At 33.9% G+C, this 19,941-nt stretch overlaps 3 protein-coding genes across 4 annotated transcripts in view; 1 reads left to right on the plus strand and 2 right to left on the minus strand.

The window, feature by feature from the left end:
* Positions 1-1,582, minus strand: part of LOC128995132 (SOSS complex subunit B homolog) — a 38,120-nt gene extending 36,538 nt beyond the window's left edge. For both annotated transcript variants that reach the window (XM_054420042.1, XM_054420041.1), the window contains exon 1: positions 1,263-1,582. The gene's annotated coding sequence lies outside the window, so the exon portion shown is untranslated. The remainder of the gene's footprint in view (positions 1-1,262) is intronic.
* LOC128995131 (uncharacterized) lies at positions 1,097-14,106 on the plus strand. Its single transcript, XM_054420040.1, has 9 exons — positions 1,097-1,125; positions 1,875-2,121; positions 7,037-7,143; positions 7,687-8,184; positions 8,505-8,648; positions 9,804-9,995; positions 10,452-10,520; positions 13,263-13,356; positions 13,972-14,106. The coding sequence occupies exons 2-8, from the start codon at positions 2,049-2,051 to the stop codon at positions 13,323-13,325; spliced, it is 1,146 nt and encodes a 381-aa protein (XP_054276015.1). The 5' UTR covers positions 1,097-1,125; positions 1,875-2,048; the 3' UTR covers positions 13,326-13,356; positions 13,972-14,106.
* Positions 14,107-14,739: 633 nt separating this feature from the next.
* Positions 14,740-19,704, minus strand: LOC128994650 (probable RNA methyltransferase CG11342). Its single transcript, XM_054419333.1, has 2 exons — positions 19,238-19,704; positions 14,740-15,362 (listed from the first exon to the last, which is right to left on the minus strand). The coding sequence occupies exons 1-2, from the start codon at positions 19,439-19,441 to the stop codon at positions 14,811-14,813; spliced, it is 756 nt and encodes a 251-aa protein (XP_054275308.1). The 5' UTR covers positions 19,442-19,704; the 3' UTR covers positions 14,740-14,810.
* Positions 19,705-19,941: the final 237 nt, after the last annotated feature.

Genomic DNA, 19,941 nt, shown 5'->3' on the forward strand with positions numbered 1-19,941 from the left:
CTGAATCTTTAATACACTATTAATATGAGTTGAATTTCCCCACAGCAATATTCCATACAGCAAATGGCTTTGAAAAAATGCAAAATAGGCACATCTTACATACTGCGGTGGTACAAAATCTCTTAGCCTCCCAATCAGAAACAATACTCTGGACAACTTACGACTGACACTTTTTATGTGATTCTCCCAAGTTAAACCATAATCTAGATCTATTCCTAAAAGGTTGACACTTACAGACATTGGTTTCTCATTGTCGGGAATTGCACCTAGCCTAAAAACAATTGACTGTGTTTTGTCTGAGTTCATGTTAAACCCATTTACATTAAACCAGTGCTTTGCGTCATTCAAAACTAATGAAGATAATTGAGTGAGTTCCTTTAAACTACAATGACTACGGTAGTTATGAAAGTTGAATCATCAGCATACATCAGGGATCTACAGCTCAAGTTATCGTCCAGATCATTTATCATTATTAGGAAGAGCACAGGTCCCAGGACCGAGCCCTGAGGAATTCCAGAGGTGACATTCCTCACAGAGTACTTCATCCCTCCAATCTCAACAAACTGTCTGCGCTCTGACATATATGACCTGAAAAATTCCAGCTCTGCGCCACGAATACCGTAGTAGTCAAGCTTGTTAAAGCGTAAGGAGTGTGGAACACAATCAAATGCCTTACTCAAGTAAACTAAGGTCGCCTGAGTAAGGGCTCCTCCTTCAAATGAGTTTAAGACAGACTGTACTAGACACCTAACGGCATCCGTGGCGCATCTGCCGGCTCTAAACCCAAATTGCCAATTTGAAAGTAACCCAAACGATTCTAAATAATTCATTAATTGCACTTTGACAACTGACTCAAGCACTTTTCCCACAACAGAAACCAGAGATATAGGGCGGTAACTACCAGGACTATCCCTCGGGCCCTTCTTATAAACGGGGACAACTTTTGATAGCTTTAAATTTGGAGGAAAGATGCCAGAAAGCAGACAGTAGTTGATACAATCAGTGAGTGGTAACAAGATATGTGCTAATATTATCTTAAGTAGGTGAGATGACATACCATAAGCATCGACACTCGTAGAAGGTTGTTGTAGTGAGTGGGTGTAGTTGCAGGTTGCAGTTGAATAGGTTATGTTTGATTGTAATCAAGTTACCTAAACTTAGGTAACTTACCTAAATTAGCCATATAGAAATTTACAAATACCCTAACTTAGGCTACAAACAGCTATCTTACTATGAGACGGATGTAATAAAACCAGACTCACCGTAACTTTGATCCATAGACCCAAAATATTCTACGCGTTATTGAAAATAGGCCTACCAGAGATTAATATTTCAAGATTCGTCTTCACTTCATTGCAAATTCCTATAGGCCTACAATCCTTCATAGTCTCAAAACACCACACTAGAAGAAGATAATTTTATTTATAGTGTAGTAAATGCGTTTTAAACACAAGATGTTTCATACAAGAACTAGGCTAGTTCTCCACGTCAAGTATAGGCTCGAAAATGTTGAGTTCGAAATCATAATTTTGATCAAATAGGTTATAACCTCAAACTAGAGTAGAAACGAAGTCTTCTACGCTTCTTCTCTTCTTCTTCTACACTTTTGTCGTTTGACGTTCTTCCTTCTACTTCTACTGCTAGTCTGGCTAGGCTAGCAGTATTCCTAGTCCACTGTCCACTCCACATTTCATTTTTAACTCCAATCCACTACTCTTCACCTACGGAACGGATCGGGTCCATCGGCTCTACCGAGTGAGAGCTAACAAAAACTACTAGTCAAACGTCAAAAGTCAAACTATACTACGTCTACGACACTGTTCCTGTTGTAGTGAGTGGGTGTAGTTGCTGGTTGCAGTTGAATAGTTGAATAGGTTATGTTTGATTGTAAATAATTAACTATTTATTTAAGTGTTCCTCAACAGCTAATATAATTGTCGTTTTCTTTGTATGACTTGATTTCTTGTAGCAACTAAATAGGTTAACTAATTACAGGACTTTATTGAGTACTTCCATCAGAGCGTGACATTTATAACCCTGCCAAAAATATGTCCAAGATTAACCAAGACATCTTGACAGAGGAGGAAATCGAAGAAGAATTGTTAAACAATGATTTGATAAGTATGTGATCACAGTTTAACCCTCCAAGTGTCCATAGTTTAGGCCTTAATGTCCACCTATTTTTGGCGCATTTGCAAGGTTTTATTAAAGCTGAGAAGCTTAAAACAATGTTAATTCTAATGTTCTATATACCATTTTGTTTGGAAAATCATGGGCTTCAATATTATATATAAAACATAAGGAACATTTTTTCAAAAAAAAAATTTTTAGGTAAAAAAAATATAATTTCGAAAATTTTCAAAAAAAAAAATAAGTTCGCGCTCAATGAAAGTGTATAAATTATAGGCCTATAAATATTTGAAAATAGCCACTTTGTTCTAAATTTTATGAGGATTACAAATATATAATAATATAAGGAAGTATATTTGCAAATGAATAAGTTATGGGCAAAAAACTGATTTCAGTACATAGCGTTTAGCTAAGAATGCATAGCCTAACCATAGCTAGGAATCTGGCTGATAATTTACATCAATATCACTACCTACTTCTTCAGGATCATCAACCAGCACTTCAAAACCACTTAAATCTTCTTATAATGCACCACGTATATCACTACTTTTGATTTTTAACACTAAAACAATGATAAACGTAATAAAACACATCAGTCATCGGTCCGGGGGAACCTAGCTGTTTACAAATACACGCACGTCAGCTGTCTGCTACAATATTTTCGGAACTAAAATGAATAGCGCTTAGAGACAGACCTCTGGAGAAAGCTTAGAATATTACGGAAAGAACGATACCTAACTCGATCCAGTTCAATCCGATTCAGTCAGTCATAGAGCCTTCGCCGTAAACGATGTCTGCCTTGTCGAAAAATCGACAAGTAACACTACACAAAGTGTGCTGCTTGTCGAATTTTCGTCAAGTAACACTGGGAGGGTTAAGGCTGCACTTTACTTTAGGTCCTACACTCATTCGAATGAAACAATAGATTAATCGATATATCGATCGAATATTTTCATGAGTGTAGGACGTAAAGTAAAGTACAGCCCAGTTTAATTGTTTATCCATTTGATTTGATTATCTTTGTAAACTAATGTAGGTAGCATATCAACAGAGTAGATTTATAACCTTTCGCTTTCATACTATGAAATGAAATGCTTTATTGTCGTTAAAACTATACAAAGTTCATGACAATAGTCAAAAGAAAAAGAAAAACAAAACAATCAAGATGGCAACTAAAATAACTGAAACTAAGGGCGGGTTTCTGAGTCAGGGATTTATAAGCCCAGAACTAGGCTAGTCATGGATTAAAATTAGTCCAGTACTAAAATGAGCTTTAGTCTAAGACTAGCGCTAATACCTGAATCAGAAACCCGCCCTTAAACTCTAAACCAAAGTACTCTTCATGTTTACACAGGCAAGCCTGGGTTAGAGTAGTTTTAGCGAATTTCCCTATAGGGAAGTAGCTATTACCGTAGGTGGCACGGTAAGACCTAGACCCGGGACCGATTTACTTTTTCATTTTGATGTCCCCAGAGGCCAAAAACACCATTCGTTCAAATTTTTATATATAGACTTATATAAATATATATACGTCCGAGAACGCGATAACTTAAGTAAGTGTAAAACGGGATAAACTTGAATGAGTTCGCGAACCAGCACGATCGGACCATGGGAACGGGGCTTTACGGGGGGTTTTATGGGGTAAAAATTGGTTTTTCTCACTTTTGACCCTCAAAACACAAAATTTCCCGATTTCTCTTTAGACCTTTTTAAAGAGCTTAAAAAAACAAATAATTTAGTATATAAAAGTATTTTTGTTCGATTATAAGTAACGGAGAAAATTTAAAAAATTGTAAATTTAAAATTCCCATGTTATTCTTATGGAGAATATTGTCAAATGTTGTAGTTTGCTTGTTTATAGATATATTGTGATCAAACTTGGCAAATTGATTTATTTTGTACTAAGCTATCAATATTTTACTCAAAAACACACTTTATTAGTTTCCTTGTAGCAGCAAACCTAGGTACTCGTTAAACCTAATGTTATTAAAATATATTTTAAAAACTGAAAATCAATTCAGACAAATGGAAATTCGCTTAGTCGGCAGGTTTGCTGCGGCGGGGGTATATTTAAAACATGTTTAAATTTTGAAACACACAGGTTTTTGATGGATGCAGGCAAGAAATTGTACATTTTAACACCTTGGTACTCAAAACTATTTTGAGTGGCTGTATACTTATGCCTTAGTGTAGACATTATTATCTTTAGATCTTTACTAGTACAATAGTTGTAAACATCAGATATCTTTTCAAAGTGAGGAATGTTTTCTTTTACATACACAAAACTTGCCAAAACATACAAGGATGGAAATGAGAGAATGTTAAGACCCACGAAAAGGGGCTTACAATGTGTTCTTCTATTCACACTACAAATTAACCTCACCGCTTTCTTTTGTTAAGTAAAAAGCAACCTGTTAGCATAAAAACTGTTGGCCCACAGTGAGGTACCATAGGACAAATAGCTATGAATGTGGCCATAACCATACTGAATGGTTACCGATAAAGCCAATGATTGGAGGAACTTACAACAGTAGCCTACCTAGCTAAGAATTAGACCCCTATTTATTTCATTCAACCCCTGGGTACAGTTTCTTAACTGGGCTACGCTAATATTGATTGAAACTATCGATTCGATTAGTAAATAAACCTTCATGCAAATTTTTCACCATCAGCAAGTTTGGTTGGTTAGGTTATGATAGTTTAATTTTATCCTACTTATATATATATATATATATATATATATATATATATATATATATATAATATTATAAATGAGAAAGTTTGGATGTATGGATGGATGTATGTTTGTGACAAGTGCACGCGAAAAATACTGGTCGGATTGGGCTGAAATTTGGCATGATGATAGCTCACATTCCCGATTAACCTATAGGCTTATTCTTATTTCGAAAATCCTTTCGGGCTCCGCCTCAGTGGCTCTGGAGTTTCCCATGTTAACCTTATGAGAAATGGAATTATTGAATCTTATCAGCTGTTTCAATTAAACAAGTTGGTTCTGTTCTTTGATGTTCAATAGCATTAAAGTTACAAGGATTACCAACAGGGTGCAGCACTATTATTTCTTTTACATTTATGACAACAGCTAATTTGCAACCAAAAGGTGAGTGAGCGTAGCGAACAAACTTCAACCTGGAGGCGAGTTAGCGTTGCGAACGAGCATACCTGAAGGCAAGTGAGCGCAGCGAACGAGCTCGAACCTAATGGTGAGTGAGCGTAGCGAACGAGCTCCAACCTAAAGGTGAGTGAGCGTAGCGAACAAACTTCAACCAGGACGTGATTGAGCCATGCAAACGAGATAATCTTGAAAATTAAGAAGTTAAACGGGCCAAAGCCCGCGGGTTACAGCTAGTAATAGATATTTTTAAATATAGATTATTAATCAATATTTTCAATTCGATAGTTTTAATCAATATTAGCATAGCCCAGTTAAGAAACTGTACCCTCTTGCAGTTCAAATAGTGTGTTTTTTTTATCCACTAAGTTACATGTTTTACCATGTTGGCATTTTCAAGTGGTACGGTACACAGACACATTGAAACATTATAATATCCGAATTGGACTTGTCAAGTAGTAGAAATTTACATTTAATTTAAACATAAAATTGTATAGGTATCTATTTAACACGCATGAACAAAACATTTTCATGTAGGCCTAGGCCTACAACACTTATTGTAACCCGATCACGGCACTGACATAGACAGAACTCATTGGCGAGCGCCTGTTGGAATGCCTGCCGCACTCAAAGTGTTAAATAAATATCAAACAATTCAACTACAGTAGAACAAAAGTAAGATTTGTACTTTATGTGGTATTCCCATTTTAAAGAACAAATTAATTATGTTGGTTTACCATAACTGGGTTGTAACCATAATTATGTTGGTTTACCATGGTACTGGAAAAAGTTATTTTTTTAGGGCATTTTTGGATACATCGTGGTAGACCTTTTCTTGTATGTGAAAGCTACTTGATTCTTACCTCTAATTCTCACTTTCATTTCATCGTTACACACTAGACATTTGGAAGTCTGCGGAACCAAACCTTTCCAATCCATTTGAAACAGGTTTCGGCATTTATTAAAACATGTTGACAAATTTTGCGATACCGGTAGTTCATTTTACAATAAGCTACCTACTTAACTTTGTCAAAAATACTTCAATATAAACAATTGACAACAAAGTAAACAATAAATAAAATGACAAAGTAAAATCAATAAAATAATGGATTGAACAATCTAAATTAAATAATTGATATTCTGATAGTTTTATCGAAAATTTCAATCGAATGAAAGTGGGGCGTAAACTTAAGTGAAGCCTTAGCCTAACCGTCTCCTGGTCGAGCATACAGTGTTTCATTACGACTGGATTATGAAAAATGAAGAAGGAATACATATTTTGTTTGGTTATTTTCTTCAGTGAGTGGCTTAGCTTGAGTTTTCCCCATGTAACTTAACTTATACACATGTCCCATTATGGTAGCGGTCAACTTATTGGCAGACTCAACCAGACTAGCCATATGCATGTTTAATCTAGCTCATGACCAAACTTCTATGATAACAAATACAGTACAAATTGACACTGTTCACTGTAGGCCGGGTTTCATGCGAATTCGTTACTGTATGAAGTCCTTTGAAGGTACGTAGGTTAGATTAGGTAAGTTAAGGTTATTATGAACCGAGTTGTTGATTTATGTTACCTCCAGACCGTTTTTGCGCTGTTGAAATAGTGCTTTAATGACATACTACTACTCATACACTTGTAAGTCATACTCTTTTTTTAATCTTATCTATTTAGCTTAATTCCTTGGCATTAAACTTGTTTAAACTGAGTTACAATTTCCTCAATTCCTTTAAATTCAAGAATAAATGTTTTAAGTTAATTTGAATCTACAGATTCTGGTGGAGTTGAGAATCAATCATCCTTACAACAAATGAACCTTGAAGAAAAGAAAAACTTGTTACGCTGCATTAAACAGTCCAAAGACGTTTTTCATCCAGAGGTTAGTCCAACTGACAATTTTATGTCAACTTGCCATAAATAATCTAATTCCTTCTTATTGTGTTTTGAAGTTACTATAATTTTGTTAATTTCAAGATTTAAAGTTAGATTTCTTGATAGGGGCCTATTTAAAATATTTTGACTAGAGACTATCTAAGGTTGAATATTATTTTTGTAAATTTTCCGTCAAAGCTAACTTAGTAAATTTCTTTTTTGTAAAAATATTCTATCTAGGCTTACTAGTAAATTTGTTACTACAGTATACCTAGTATTTCCCAGCATCTAGTAGTTTGAATACTTGTTTGCCAAACAAATTATTGGATAGTATAATAGATTTTACAAATGACAGTAGCCCAGTTTTGACTTCTTATTTTTATTTATTGTACTTTTTTTGTTTTTATTGAGTAAAATTAATTGTATTGAGACCCAAATCAGTACAAATGGTCAGTTCACCTTATCTGACTGGTTTAAAGGAACCACTTCATCATCAAGTAATGTCAATAGGTAATTGTTTTACTACCAATAACTTGACTTGATTTTTTAGGCTGGTTCGTCTTCAAGGTCAATGAAAAAACCCATAATAATAGATACAACACCCTCTGAGTTTCCACCTTTACCCACCATTGCGAGAACTAACAGACTGAAATTGCCAAAAAGAGAGTCCAAAAACGAATCTAGTGAAAGTAAGGATACCTGTATCAACTTGATAGACGATGATCCATTTCCAATATTTGGCGAACCAACAAAATTTAGTCTACCTTATTGTGTCAGTGACAATGCTCCACCACTTCCAATGCCAGATCGAGCGTTCGGACGTGAGAAATGTCCATATTACAGATTTAGGGGCGAGCCCAGAGAAGACACGTTAAGAAGGATGCTTCACGATCATGACTCGTGGAAAAACAGATACATTGCGGAGACAAGGAAACTGGAGTCTCAAGCTCTAGTTGAGAACATAGCTTCTGATGAAAAAGAAGGAAAAAATGAAGAAAACGGTGAAGATGGTGAAACTGATCCTTACATATTTACAGAAAGTACCAAGGTAAAAAAATTTGTATTATTTTTAAATATTTTAAATAACGTTTGAGTTGACATATTTGACCAGCCTGGTTGAGTTCTACATCCCCACATAACTTTAAGAATAGATTTTTTCCCCACCAATAGGTGTACAATAGGTTTGAAACATAGTCTAATTATGAAGACTGCAGCAGGTATCCAACTACAGTTAATTTCACTTAAAATAAACTACAGTAAAATAAAGCGCTTAGAATTTTAGATCATACGTGACTTTTTTTATTTTTTTAAATAGTTTTAAAATAAACAACATTTTATACGCCCTTGGTAAACCTTTATTGTTGTTAGACCTACAGTAAGGGCAAGAAGAAAGAGACAAAGATGATGTCGGACAGTGCACCTCCACAGAACAGCCGTACCCCTCAGCGGAGGACGAGCAGAGACTCCGACTGTGAGGAGATAACACCCATCTTGAAAACAGAGGATACCAAGGTAAGCATAGTCAACAGACGCTTGTCAATCTTGTTCGTTCAAGACTTTGTGAGTAGCGGAATATTGTTAATGAAAGACTAGCAAAAATATCACTCAAAGTTTCAAAAGTATAACTTTGGTCAGCGGGTCTTTATTCAGGGATTTATTGTGCTTCCGCTTATTTTAGCATAATTTTTTTGTGATATAAAATGCCAAAGACTAAAGATTAATTTAACATTAGGTTCATAAGATTTTATAGCAGTGTTTTAAAATTCATCCAAACGACTGCTCTATTTGAACGATTGAATTTCGTATTGTATTTGTTTAAAAATACAATATATTACACGGGCAGGTTCATCCAAATAGAAATACTACATTAGTAGGCCTACTCCTGTTAGGCAAATCTGGAACTAAGTTTGTCTGGAACAGGCAAAATCATAAGTTTTAATAGATTAGAAATCAACAATTTTGTAAAGCTCACATTCCTTCATTTAAAAAGTGCAACTTTGCATACTGGCTGCAAAACTGGGTTATGGCTCCAAAAGTCGGCAGCATTCCTTTTTCCTTTTTCTAATTGGCCATCTTGAATTTTCTGTCCATGACGGGAATGATAATGGTTGAAGCATATTTTATCAAGCATTGTTTATTAAGGTAAAAAGTTACAAAATACAGTATCTCATTTTAAAGCTATTGCTATCCTCTTTTAAATTTTAATTGTTATTATTTTGTCAAACTATCCTACATTATTATTTTGTCCGAGCTCCGCGCTGATCAGCAAAATATGCGTTCACGTTGAAGCATATTTATCCTGTAGCTTAATTTACCGAGCAGAAAATGTTATGTGATTCTTAAATATATTTTCCGCGTGAAGTGCTTTTTGAATTTTTGAAACTCTTGTTTTAGAGGTTGAAATAAATCTTAGTTAAGTTTAAGTCAATATATTTATGTAATTTGACAAAATAATAAAAATTATAAATAAAAAGTAGATAGCAAATCACATTTGCGTTTTCAATAGCTTTAAAACGAGATATTTTGCCACTATTCATCTTGATAAACAATGACGTATATGCAATGCTTCAACCATTAACTTCAACCATTTACCATGCTTCAACCATTTAAGGTCTGCCGACTCTTAAACAGTTTTTTACTCAAAAATTAAATAAATTATTTTTTCAGTTGGGCGAGTGGATGACAGCAGCCAAACCAAGGAACAAACGGAACAGAAAACAGGACACCAACAGAACTAGACTTCAGGGTCAACCAGACATTGAGATAGAGTTTGAGAACAGATCGTTGTGGGGGGGCCGTGCAGGGCCTCAATCCCCTGCCCCTACCAGGAGATCTTACCCTCCACCCGGTGTATCCAAGGTAAACGTAGTTATATCTTTGACTAGAAATAGAATCAGACATTTTGTTTCCATAAAGTAGTTGCCAGTCATAAAATAAAACTAGGTATTGAGTTGAGCCACTGACAATGTATGCTGATGTTAATTATTACTGGTGTTTGTTAAGTAAACAAACTTTTAAATTAAACAAAACTGAAACGGACAGCTCATTGTTATCTAAAGTCTATACCATATTTTATGTCACATGGACTACCAGAGGAACCAAAAATATGGGTGTAAACTGAAATTTGCAACCCAAATTTATTCAATCACAAATCAAGATACCACCCCTAGTTGCTCTGTAGTACATCAACACAGTATCTAACTCCAATACTGCACAACAGTGACCATGTTTTATTTGACTTTCTTTTTGTTAGGAAATATTTCCTGAATAGCATTAATTTTAACTTAAATGCTTTTAAGTTATTGTTTTTTTTAGGTCCAAGAAGAAGAAAAAAATGTACAATGTCCTATATGTCAGCAGAACTTCACAAGGTCAACAATCGAGGTTTGTACATAGCCTACTTTGTATGTGTACTGCTCGTTGTTTGGGTGATCTATGCTGTTGCTTAGTGTCATAGATAAAACATACTACCTTAGTAGATCCTTTATGGAACAGCTAAAGCATATATTATTGGTAGTTATGTACGTCGTACTATAGAGGTTGTGTTTTGTTTACAATTTGTTTCTTGTTATTGCAGTAATGTAAACCTTCATTAAGCCAAATAAAACGATCTAATCATAAACAATAACTGGTATCCTAGTTATACTAGGGTTGCTTTCAGAGAGGTGAAAGCCAGTTGAGCGGAACAAACGTGATTTGATATTTGTATAATTAACTAAATGTAAAAAATTAAATAGATGTACTAATGCTGGTTTTATTGATTAAAATTATAACTAGTGTCCCTGTTGCTCGAATTTGAGCAATTACTAAGTATTACAGGCGTTATTTTAAAACGAATAGCAGTCATAATTTCTGATGACTTTAAAAGATTCGACTGGACTCAAAGATTATGTACATAACAGATCGATATAACCCACATTTCTTGAAAATATCTTATCATTTTTTTACAAGCCAATCTTGTTTTTTGTGTTTTCTACAAATTGCCTTAGTCATAGCCAAGTCAAGTCAAGTCAAATAAATCTTTATTCAGACATACAACAATCTGTACAGGAGTGCGTCTTAACCTTAAACTATAACTAATACTAAAACCATTTTCCTGATCCATTTTACTTTTTTATTTATTTTATTTATTTTTTTTTTTTACATATTTACATGTTTACTTACATATTTGAACATAGTGCAGTAAATTCTTCAAAATTATAAAACTCTCCGCTAATTAGAAAATTCTTAAGCTTTTTTTGAACTTATTTCTGTTTTCCTCATTTCTGAAGCTACAAGGGAGAATGAATAAATTTAACCCCAATATAATCAGGGCTTTCTTTAAATTTTTGTTATGCTTTTTAATTATAACATTTTGTTTGTGTTGTCCATAATAACGATTATAAATTCTAAAAAAAAAAAACATTATTTCTATTTATTTTCCTTGGTGGTGTTCTATGACTTTCCTATATTTCCATAGTTTGCAAATCGGCTCTTTCAATGATTACCAAGAAATAAATCCAACCTAAAGGTGAGTGAGCGTAGCGAACGAACTTCAACCAGGACGTGATTGAGCCATGCGAACGAGATCATCTTGAAAATTAAGAAGTTAAACGGGGCAAAGCCCGCGGGTTACAGCTAGTAGTAAATATTTCCTTTCAACAAAGTCAGTAAATGTTTGTAGCAAACTGTTAAATTAGAAAACTTGTTGACTGTTTATAATTAACTTATGTTCTTCTCACTTTTAATTTCTGACAACAGCTGGAGTTTCATAACAATTTTTGTTTCCCATGTTAATCTTATGGAGAAATACGAAAATTTAAAGGGCCCCAGCGCCTCACTCTCTAATGATTTCCCTAAAAAGAAAGTTTCCTGCACAACTTCACGTTACGCTCTTTCCAATGACACCAAAAACATATCAATCGGTTCAGTAGTTTAGGAGGAGTAATTGTCACAAAAAACCTGCTTGCGTATTAAATAAGTACTAGGCGAACCCCGTCGAAATCGACGGTTACTTTCAAGGCTCAAGCTGTAGCTAATTCATCTAACTGCGATAAATTGAGTAAAATTATACATATTTAGATCATTTAGCATTGTTTAAAGAGTAATAAGTGTAAAAATAATAATGATATTACAGTAGAGTCTCACAAACTCGGCACTCAATAACCCGGCAGTCTGGATAACTCGGCCATTACCTGGCTCAGAAAATTTGTGATTTTTTGAGTCCGAGTTAATCATGCACTCAAGCCAGCTCAAGTCAAATTATTCACAACTGGTACTAAGGATTTGTTGTACTATATCTGATGACTTAATACTGACTTGTAATATAAATATAAATAAAAAAGGTGGTTAAAAAGCTTAAAAACTTTATTGTTTTTATTTTTAACCCTAGTTCCCGATAACCCGGCATTTCACAAACTCGGCACCCTTCCAGTCCACATTACGCCGAGTTTGCGGGACTCTACTGTAATTGCGTTTAGTTATCAAATATGGTTGATCATTCAATGAATAAAATATTTCCCATGCTGTACGTAATCGTCGTTATTATTAGTTTGTTAACTGGTATCTCTTCTTCAGGAAGAACCTTTAAAAAGTATCGAAATTGTATTTGTGGATATTTTGTAGTTTATCTCTTTACCTGCTCTGGTTTTAAAAAATGCTAATTTTTTTAGTTTTGATATCTATATGATCCGCGATTCTACCAGTGTAAAGCAGATTAATCTACTATGATTTTATTTGAGAAAAAATATCTGTTTATTTGTTGTCTACACTAGCAATCGGTGTCGATGTACATGAACTAGACACAAAAAGATTACAATGGAATGAGAAGTCTACTTGTGTTGCTTAGTCTATGTTAGTGTACTATAAAACTGCCATTAAAATATTCATGAAAAAAACAAACACAGTAGTGTGTGATAAACAATTAATCAATGCAGCAATGTCATGAGTTTAGATCCTGGTACCTGCCTCTACATTTTATCAGCACAGTTTAAACCCTACTGCATTGTACACTTTACTGGAGACATTTCACATGAACGGGAATGTAAGGTTAAAGGTTGCCAACTGTTAAAAATATTATCATACTCGTTATTTAAACTCTAACACTGAACCTGAGATTTTTTTGTTATAAAATGTACTATTTTACAGAATCACGCGGCCACTTGCGAGGGGTTTTCAAGCTCTCCTATGGATGTTGAAGAGGGGTTATAAAAGATAATAAGTGTATAAATCTTGCAGAGATGTAAGTACTATTTATAAGCTATCCTAGTCGATAGCTGCTATAAGCTATAAATCTATAGCTGCGGACAAGCCTACTGAGGCTCTTGTAGCTTTGTATGACATGTATTTTGTTTATTATGTTTTTGTTGCATTAAATAAATAAATAAATAGTGACATACATCCAATACGAAAAATGTCAACACAAAAGCAAAACTGTGTTAGGCTAGTTGTCATCCCGGATGACACTCAGTTAAGGGACTACCTCTTAAAATAAAATAAAACCTACAATTTATTATTGGTTTTTGTTTGTATTAACATTAGTGGCAGTTTTAGAGCTCGATCACTCAGAGCCAGTTTACAAGCGACTAGCCATTTTTTTCCCTTGTTGCCATTTTAAGCTCGTAAAAACTATACAAATTACTCATAGTTTCTTCAGCAAAAGCGAATAGTAGGATGATAGTGTCACAGGAATCGGTCAGTAGCATTAGTTTTATATCATACCCACTGACAAGCCTGATTGTTTACCTGCCCTAAGTAATCAAGCATTTATGATTATTTGGGAAACAGTAGCCAATATTCAGCTTTTTATTTTCACCCTTGCCTCTTTAAATTATACATCCAGACTGTTTTATTTCAGGTAAGAGAAAGATGGAGGCCTAAAGAAAATTACCGTTGGCATTGTTATGTTTGAAGAAAAACATGATGATAATTATTTTGACTTGTAATTGTCGTTGTTCATATATATATACTTTATGTTGTTCATATATTAAGCAGTCTAGTATTTTTTGTTAAACTTATTTAACTAGTAATAAAACCAATTGAGTTTTGCACCATTTGTTTCTTTTAACCTGTCATTTATTTACTTACAGTAAACACCATTTTACAAAATTACATTGAGTTTGCAAAGAGCCAAGGTGAACCATATCCATAAAGATGAACATTAAATAATAATGAAGTAAGAATGAAACAATAGATAAATAAACCCAATTGTTTGGAAATACCTAATAAATAATATAGTATGGATACAAAAAGACTAAAAGAGAACAAAATGTCACAGGTGCAATAAACTAGGCTATGAATAAGCCTATTTGAATCCTGGACTTCTCTTTTTCTAAAAATATTTAAATCTGTTATTATAGCACCTGATATGACATTAAAACTACTACAGTAGGTACCTTCATTTTTAGAGTCAAATAATTGGGTAGTGCTGTGTGCCATTAAGTAATTTGTTCAGTATAAAGATTAGCATTATACAAGGCAGACTTGGTCAACATTAAAATAAGTACTGTAGAACATTTAAAATAACCAACACAACTAAACCAAACTCTCTTAAATTTCACTCCTGCATATTTACCACAAACACAAATCGACAAATCCAGGAAAAAACATGTAGGCCTACCAGATCTCTGCTCCTCGAATAGTTTTCCATGTAATCAGAGTTAAAGAGTAACAAAACATAAAAAATAAGAATTTTTTTTACTGTTGACATTGATTTCTTTTATAGATATTTATTTGGCGCTTCCACTTTGTAGGTGAAGACTGCAGGACTTTGGTAAAATTACATTCCTTTGTCAAAAGATTGTCTATGTGATCTTCAACTTCCTGTCTTATTTTGAGTTGATCAAACATCGGGAAGGACTCGACTTTGCTGTGCTTCATTCTGTTCACCGCCCTTGTATAACATCGCCAGGGCTGTGCCTCCACCACTATAATGTTCGTTGTGTCACTGACAGACGTAATGAAATGTTTCAAACCATCATCACCATGATTCAGGTGAATCCACATTGTTACTGAAAAACAGAAAACGACGTCGAAATGATGTCTTTCTTGATGTTCTAAGTAGTCTCTGTATATAGTTTTGAAATTTTCCTCCATAACACTAGCACATTTGAAAGTCAGAAAGTTACTATGGTTGTTCTCATTTGCTCGTAGTATAAGAATTTCATCCATGTCAACACCCAATATATGACATTCTGACTTTTCACCAACTGATTTGGTTATGTACGTGTGCAACGCTTGAGTTAGTTCCTGAAACCAAAGAAATTTTTTTATTAAAATAGACATTCATCATACCGGTAGTAGATAACAATAGTGTTACAAAATATCAATACTAGCCTACATTAAAAGGATTGAGGGATAAGTAGGGCCTATGGGTCGATAGAGAAGCTTACAGTAGATTCCCTCTTATCCGGACACCTTTTAACCGGACATCGATTTAACCGGATTACAATCGGCAGAAATGACATCTCTTTAATAGGACAATTTTTATCAGCACATTGGTTTTTAACCGGACTAGATCGGCAGGAAGTGGGCAGTACTGAAACAACTGTTTTCGTGGGAAAGATTTGAGACCAGTGATCACGTGACAATGCTCTCCTAAATTTATTTCAAATATCACAGTAAACGGTCCGTTTTAACAAGTTTTTGGGGACGTCGGTTTAACCGGAATAACCGTTATCCGGATTGGCCTCGGTCCCGAAGAGTCCGGATAAGTGGGAGTCTACTGTATTGTGATTCTGAGTTTTGTAGATTACTCTAACTATTCCGTTTCTAAGTTACAAACTTTGCAATCACGCTGAATTTGGATAAGTTTCCCCTTTTGCCTCCCTAGAAAGGAGATGGTTACTTTGTTAACCCTAGCAGTGGCCAACCGTCGCCTGGTGACGGTATGACGTTGATGCTTAGAATGGCCAATGTCGTCTGGTGACGGTATGGGCCGAAATTTTTTTAACGGTAAAAAAACACTTACAATCAACTCAGATGAGAATAATATATATACCATTCGAAAGATCACATTCTGAACTTTCATTTGATTACATAAACAAACCCTGTAGCAGGTATATAACAATGTCACGACGATTAGAAATCAAATGAAATTTTGGCGCGGTACGACTTTTGCAGCCGACACTTGGGAACTGGCAAAACACGTCTTGTTTGGCATTACCCTGCTCGGGTAATTTTCGTCTTGGGATTTTCTGGGTGGTACCACTGGATAGCCATTGATTTTATCTTCATTGTGGTAGTGATATTTATAACTAAATATTGATTGCACAATCGGTACGATTTTATGAAAACAGCTGTTTTCAAAATTTCTAACAAATGGCCAACAGTCGTCTGGTGACAGTATGGAAAATACGAATTATATACAGTGAAAGTTATTATTACTAGTCATATAGTATATCATTTTGAAGAGGAAGAAATTTAGATTCAGAGAGTGGCAGCCCTGCACTCAGGGTTATTTCTGTATGCTCGCATGTAGACGACAAGTGAGTCATTAGTGACTGCTTGCTACAGTCTGTCAGCTGTCTTGTATTGCCATTGTTTGTTTGTGTTGTTGCCGGTAATAGTTTTATCCGCGATTTATTACTAAATATGTTATTAGTTCGTAGTGTTAGTGTTAGTGAAGTGTTGTGTGTGTGTATAACAGTAATCTTCATGCATAAATATTACTGAATTGTGTGAAATAGTGTTCATAAAAGGTTGTATTTTGTTAGCATCATGTCCTAAAATGACGATTCTGACATTCAGAGATTGTTGTACCTATATAATGATATACCCAAGGTGTTATACATTTTTATAAAGGTAAATGAATACACTACAACATGTTTATAATGGTTTGGGGGTAAAAAATTTTGTAAAAAAGTTATAGCCTATACTAAATAGGCCTACTACTGTATTTTGTTAGCATCATGTTCAAAAATGACGATTCTGACATTCAGAGGTGCTATATATGCTATATAATGATTTACCCAAGGTGTTATACATTTTTATAAAGGTAAATGAATACACTACAACATGTTTATATGGGTTTGGGTGTAAAAAATTTGGTAAAAAAATTATATAGGCTACTAAATAGGTACTGTACACTCCATTTTCTCGAAATGCGCAAAAAAATCAAAACGTTTTCAAATTGATACATAATCATAGGTGAAAATAACTTTTTACCATCATACTTATGACTTTTTTGGATTCCTTACTTCATTAGCTTTACAAATATGTAGGCTACATATCATCAGCCTACATAATGTTTCACAACACAAGCAAACACTGTAGGCTATAGTTTACACTTATTTGCGGTTTTGCGGTTATTGTATTATTATGTCCCTATTACGTACCTACAAAAAAAATATTTCTAACATGTTATACATTTTTATGTAGGTAATTGAATACACTACAAGATTATTATGTTGGTTTGAAGTAAACAAATTTGGTACAAAAGTTGTATACTAAGTACTGTGAATTTTTTTCTCGAGAAATCGCTAAAATATAAAAACATTATTTTATATACGTATGTTTATAGGTAACAAATTATTTTTACCATAAACTTTATGACTTTTTTGGATTCCTTACTTCATTAGCTTTACAAATATGTAGGCTACATATCATCAGCCTACATAATGTTTCACAACACAAGCAAACACTGTAGGCTATAGTTTACACTTATTTGCGGTTTTGCGGTTATTGTATTATTATGTCCCTATTACGTACCTACAAAAAAAAAATATTTCTAACATGTTATACATTTTTATGTAGGTATTTGAATACACTACAAGATTATTATGTTGGTTTGAAGTAAACAAATTTGGTACAAAAGTTGTATACTAAGTACTGTGAATTTTTTTCTCGAGAAATCGCTAAAATATAAAAACATTATTTTATATACGTATGTTTATAGGTAACATATTATTTTTACCATAAACTTTATGACTTTTTTGGATTCCTTACTTCATTAGCTTTACAAATATGTAGGCTACATATCATCAGCCTACATAATGTTTCACAACACAAGCAAACACTGTAGGCTATAGTTTACACTTATTTGCGGTTTTGCGGTTATTGTATTATTATGTCCCTATTACGTACCTACAAAAAAAAAATATTTCTAACATGTTATACATTTTTATGTAGGTATTTGAATACACTACAAGATTATTATGTTGGTTTGAAGTAAACAAATTTGGTACAAAAGTTGTATACTAAGTACTGTGAATTTTTTTCTCGAGAAATCGCTAAAATATAAAAACATTATTTTATATACGTATGTTTATAGGTAAAAAATTATTTTTACCATAAACTTTATGACTTTTTTTGATTCCTTACTTCATTAGCTTTACAAACATGTATATATCATTATTAGTATACACATATATTATAGAACTTTTTACAACATAAACTAACACTGCACGGCTTTCAATTTTTTCGATTCTCCGTTTGTCATTATATTTCGCCCCAAAAACTTATAAAAAAAAATATTTTCCTAACATGTTATATATTTCTATGTAGGGAATTAGATTGTCTACAAAATGTATATAATGAATTTCCCATAAAAAAATCCGTAGAAAAAAAATGCAGAGGCCGCTTTTGAAATTTCAAAAAAAAATTCAATTTTTTTTTATTTTTTTCACTTTACCGATAAAATACACTGTCTAAATCATTATGATATTACTATTTCTAGATTCTCCTGTTCTTTCCGAACAAAATGAATATGAGGTTGGCTAGGTTTACTTGTACAGTTGAATTTTTACGAATTTTCAAAAAATGGTCTGCAAAATCGCCAAAATGGGTTGGCCATTCCCCACTTCTAACATTGGCCACTGCTAGGGTTAAAAGGTGAATTCTGTAACATTTCTACTCCAAACAATTTGAAGAATAGTATGTCTGTAGCTGACATTCCCACACCTATAAACCCCCTGAACCAATAATTTGCTGATAATTATCAAGCTGTTGGGAAAAAATAAGAGCTAGGCCTTGGACCTAATGCATAGCCTATATTTATTTATTTACGGTTAGGGCCTACACCATTTTTACAGGGTTGACATGCTCTGCCTTTTCTCATATTTTTTTTGTTATTTTGCGTAAGTTACATTAAAATGTTAGTACAGTAAAGCTTCTAGGCTACGTACCCCAGTATTGCATCCAATGTCCATACAAACTATTCTGGAACTAGGCCTTTCTGTAGTACAACCTAAAAACTGAACGAAATTAGGCAATAATCTGATCCTCTCATCAGCAGGATTAAAACTGTAGTAATTTATAAAATTTCCAAATCTAGCAGTTCCTGGGTCAAATGTGTCATCACTCTTCTTACTGGTGTTATTATTTTCCATTTTGAATAACACCAAAAGTAAACAGAGTTCAATCTCAAATACTAACCACCTTGTAGTAACACAGGTAATGCTATAGGCCTAACCTCAAAAGTAGCAATTAATAATAACCTAAAAATTAATTAAGTTTAAAATAACTATTAATTAATTATTAAAAGCTGCCAATGTGGATGAACTGAAACTAATGTCATATTGAGGTTGCAAAGTTTAAAATTCTATATAATTGTTTGTAAACATAATAGTTACAATCGTGGCGAAACGGCACACGGAGGATTTCTCAGGTGCCGTTTCGCCGTTTGACGTCACTAACTGCTGACGTCACTTTGAGGGAACACCAATACCGCAACCCGCAACACTGAGCTAAAATTATAACTGGAGGTAGCATTGCCATGGCAGAAGTCTGTCAAAAGCGAGTCGCTGATTTTGTTAGGTTGGTATAGCAGTAAGTTTTCTTACCATAGCAATAACATGGCTTCTTATAACTAGGTTGTATAGCAGTGAGT

Source organism: Macrosteles quadrilineatus, unplaced genomic scaffold, assembly GCF_028750875.1.
Source record: "Macrosteles quadrilineatus isolate MER2022 unplaced genomic scaffold, UCM_ALF_1.0 Scaffold_5__1_contigs__length_97177068, whole genome shotgun sequence".
Classification (NCBI taxonomy): domain Eukaryota; kingdom Metazoa; phylum Arthropoda; class Insecta; order Hemiptera; family Cicadellidae; genus Macrosteles; species Macrosteles quadrilineatus.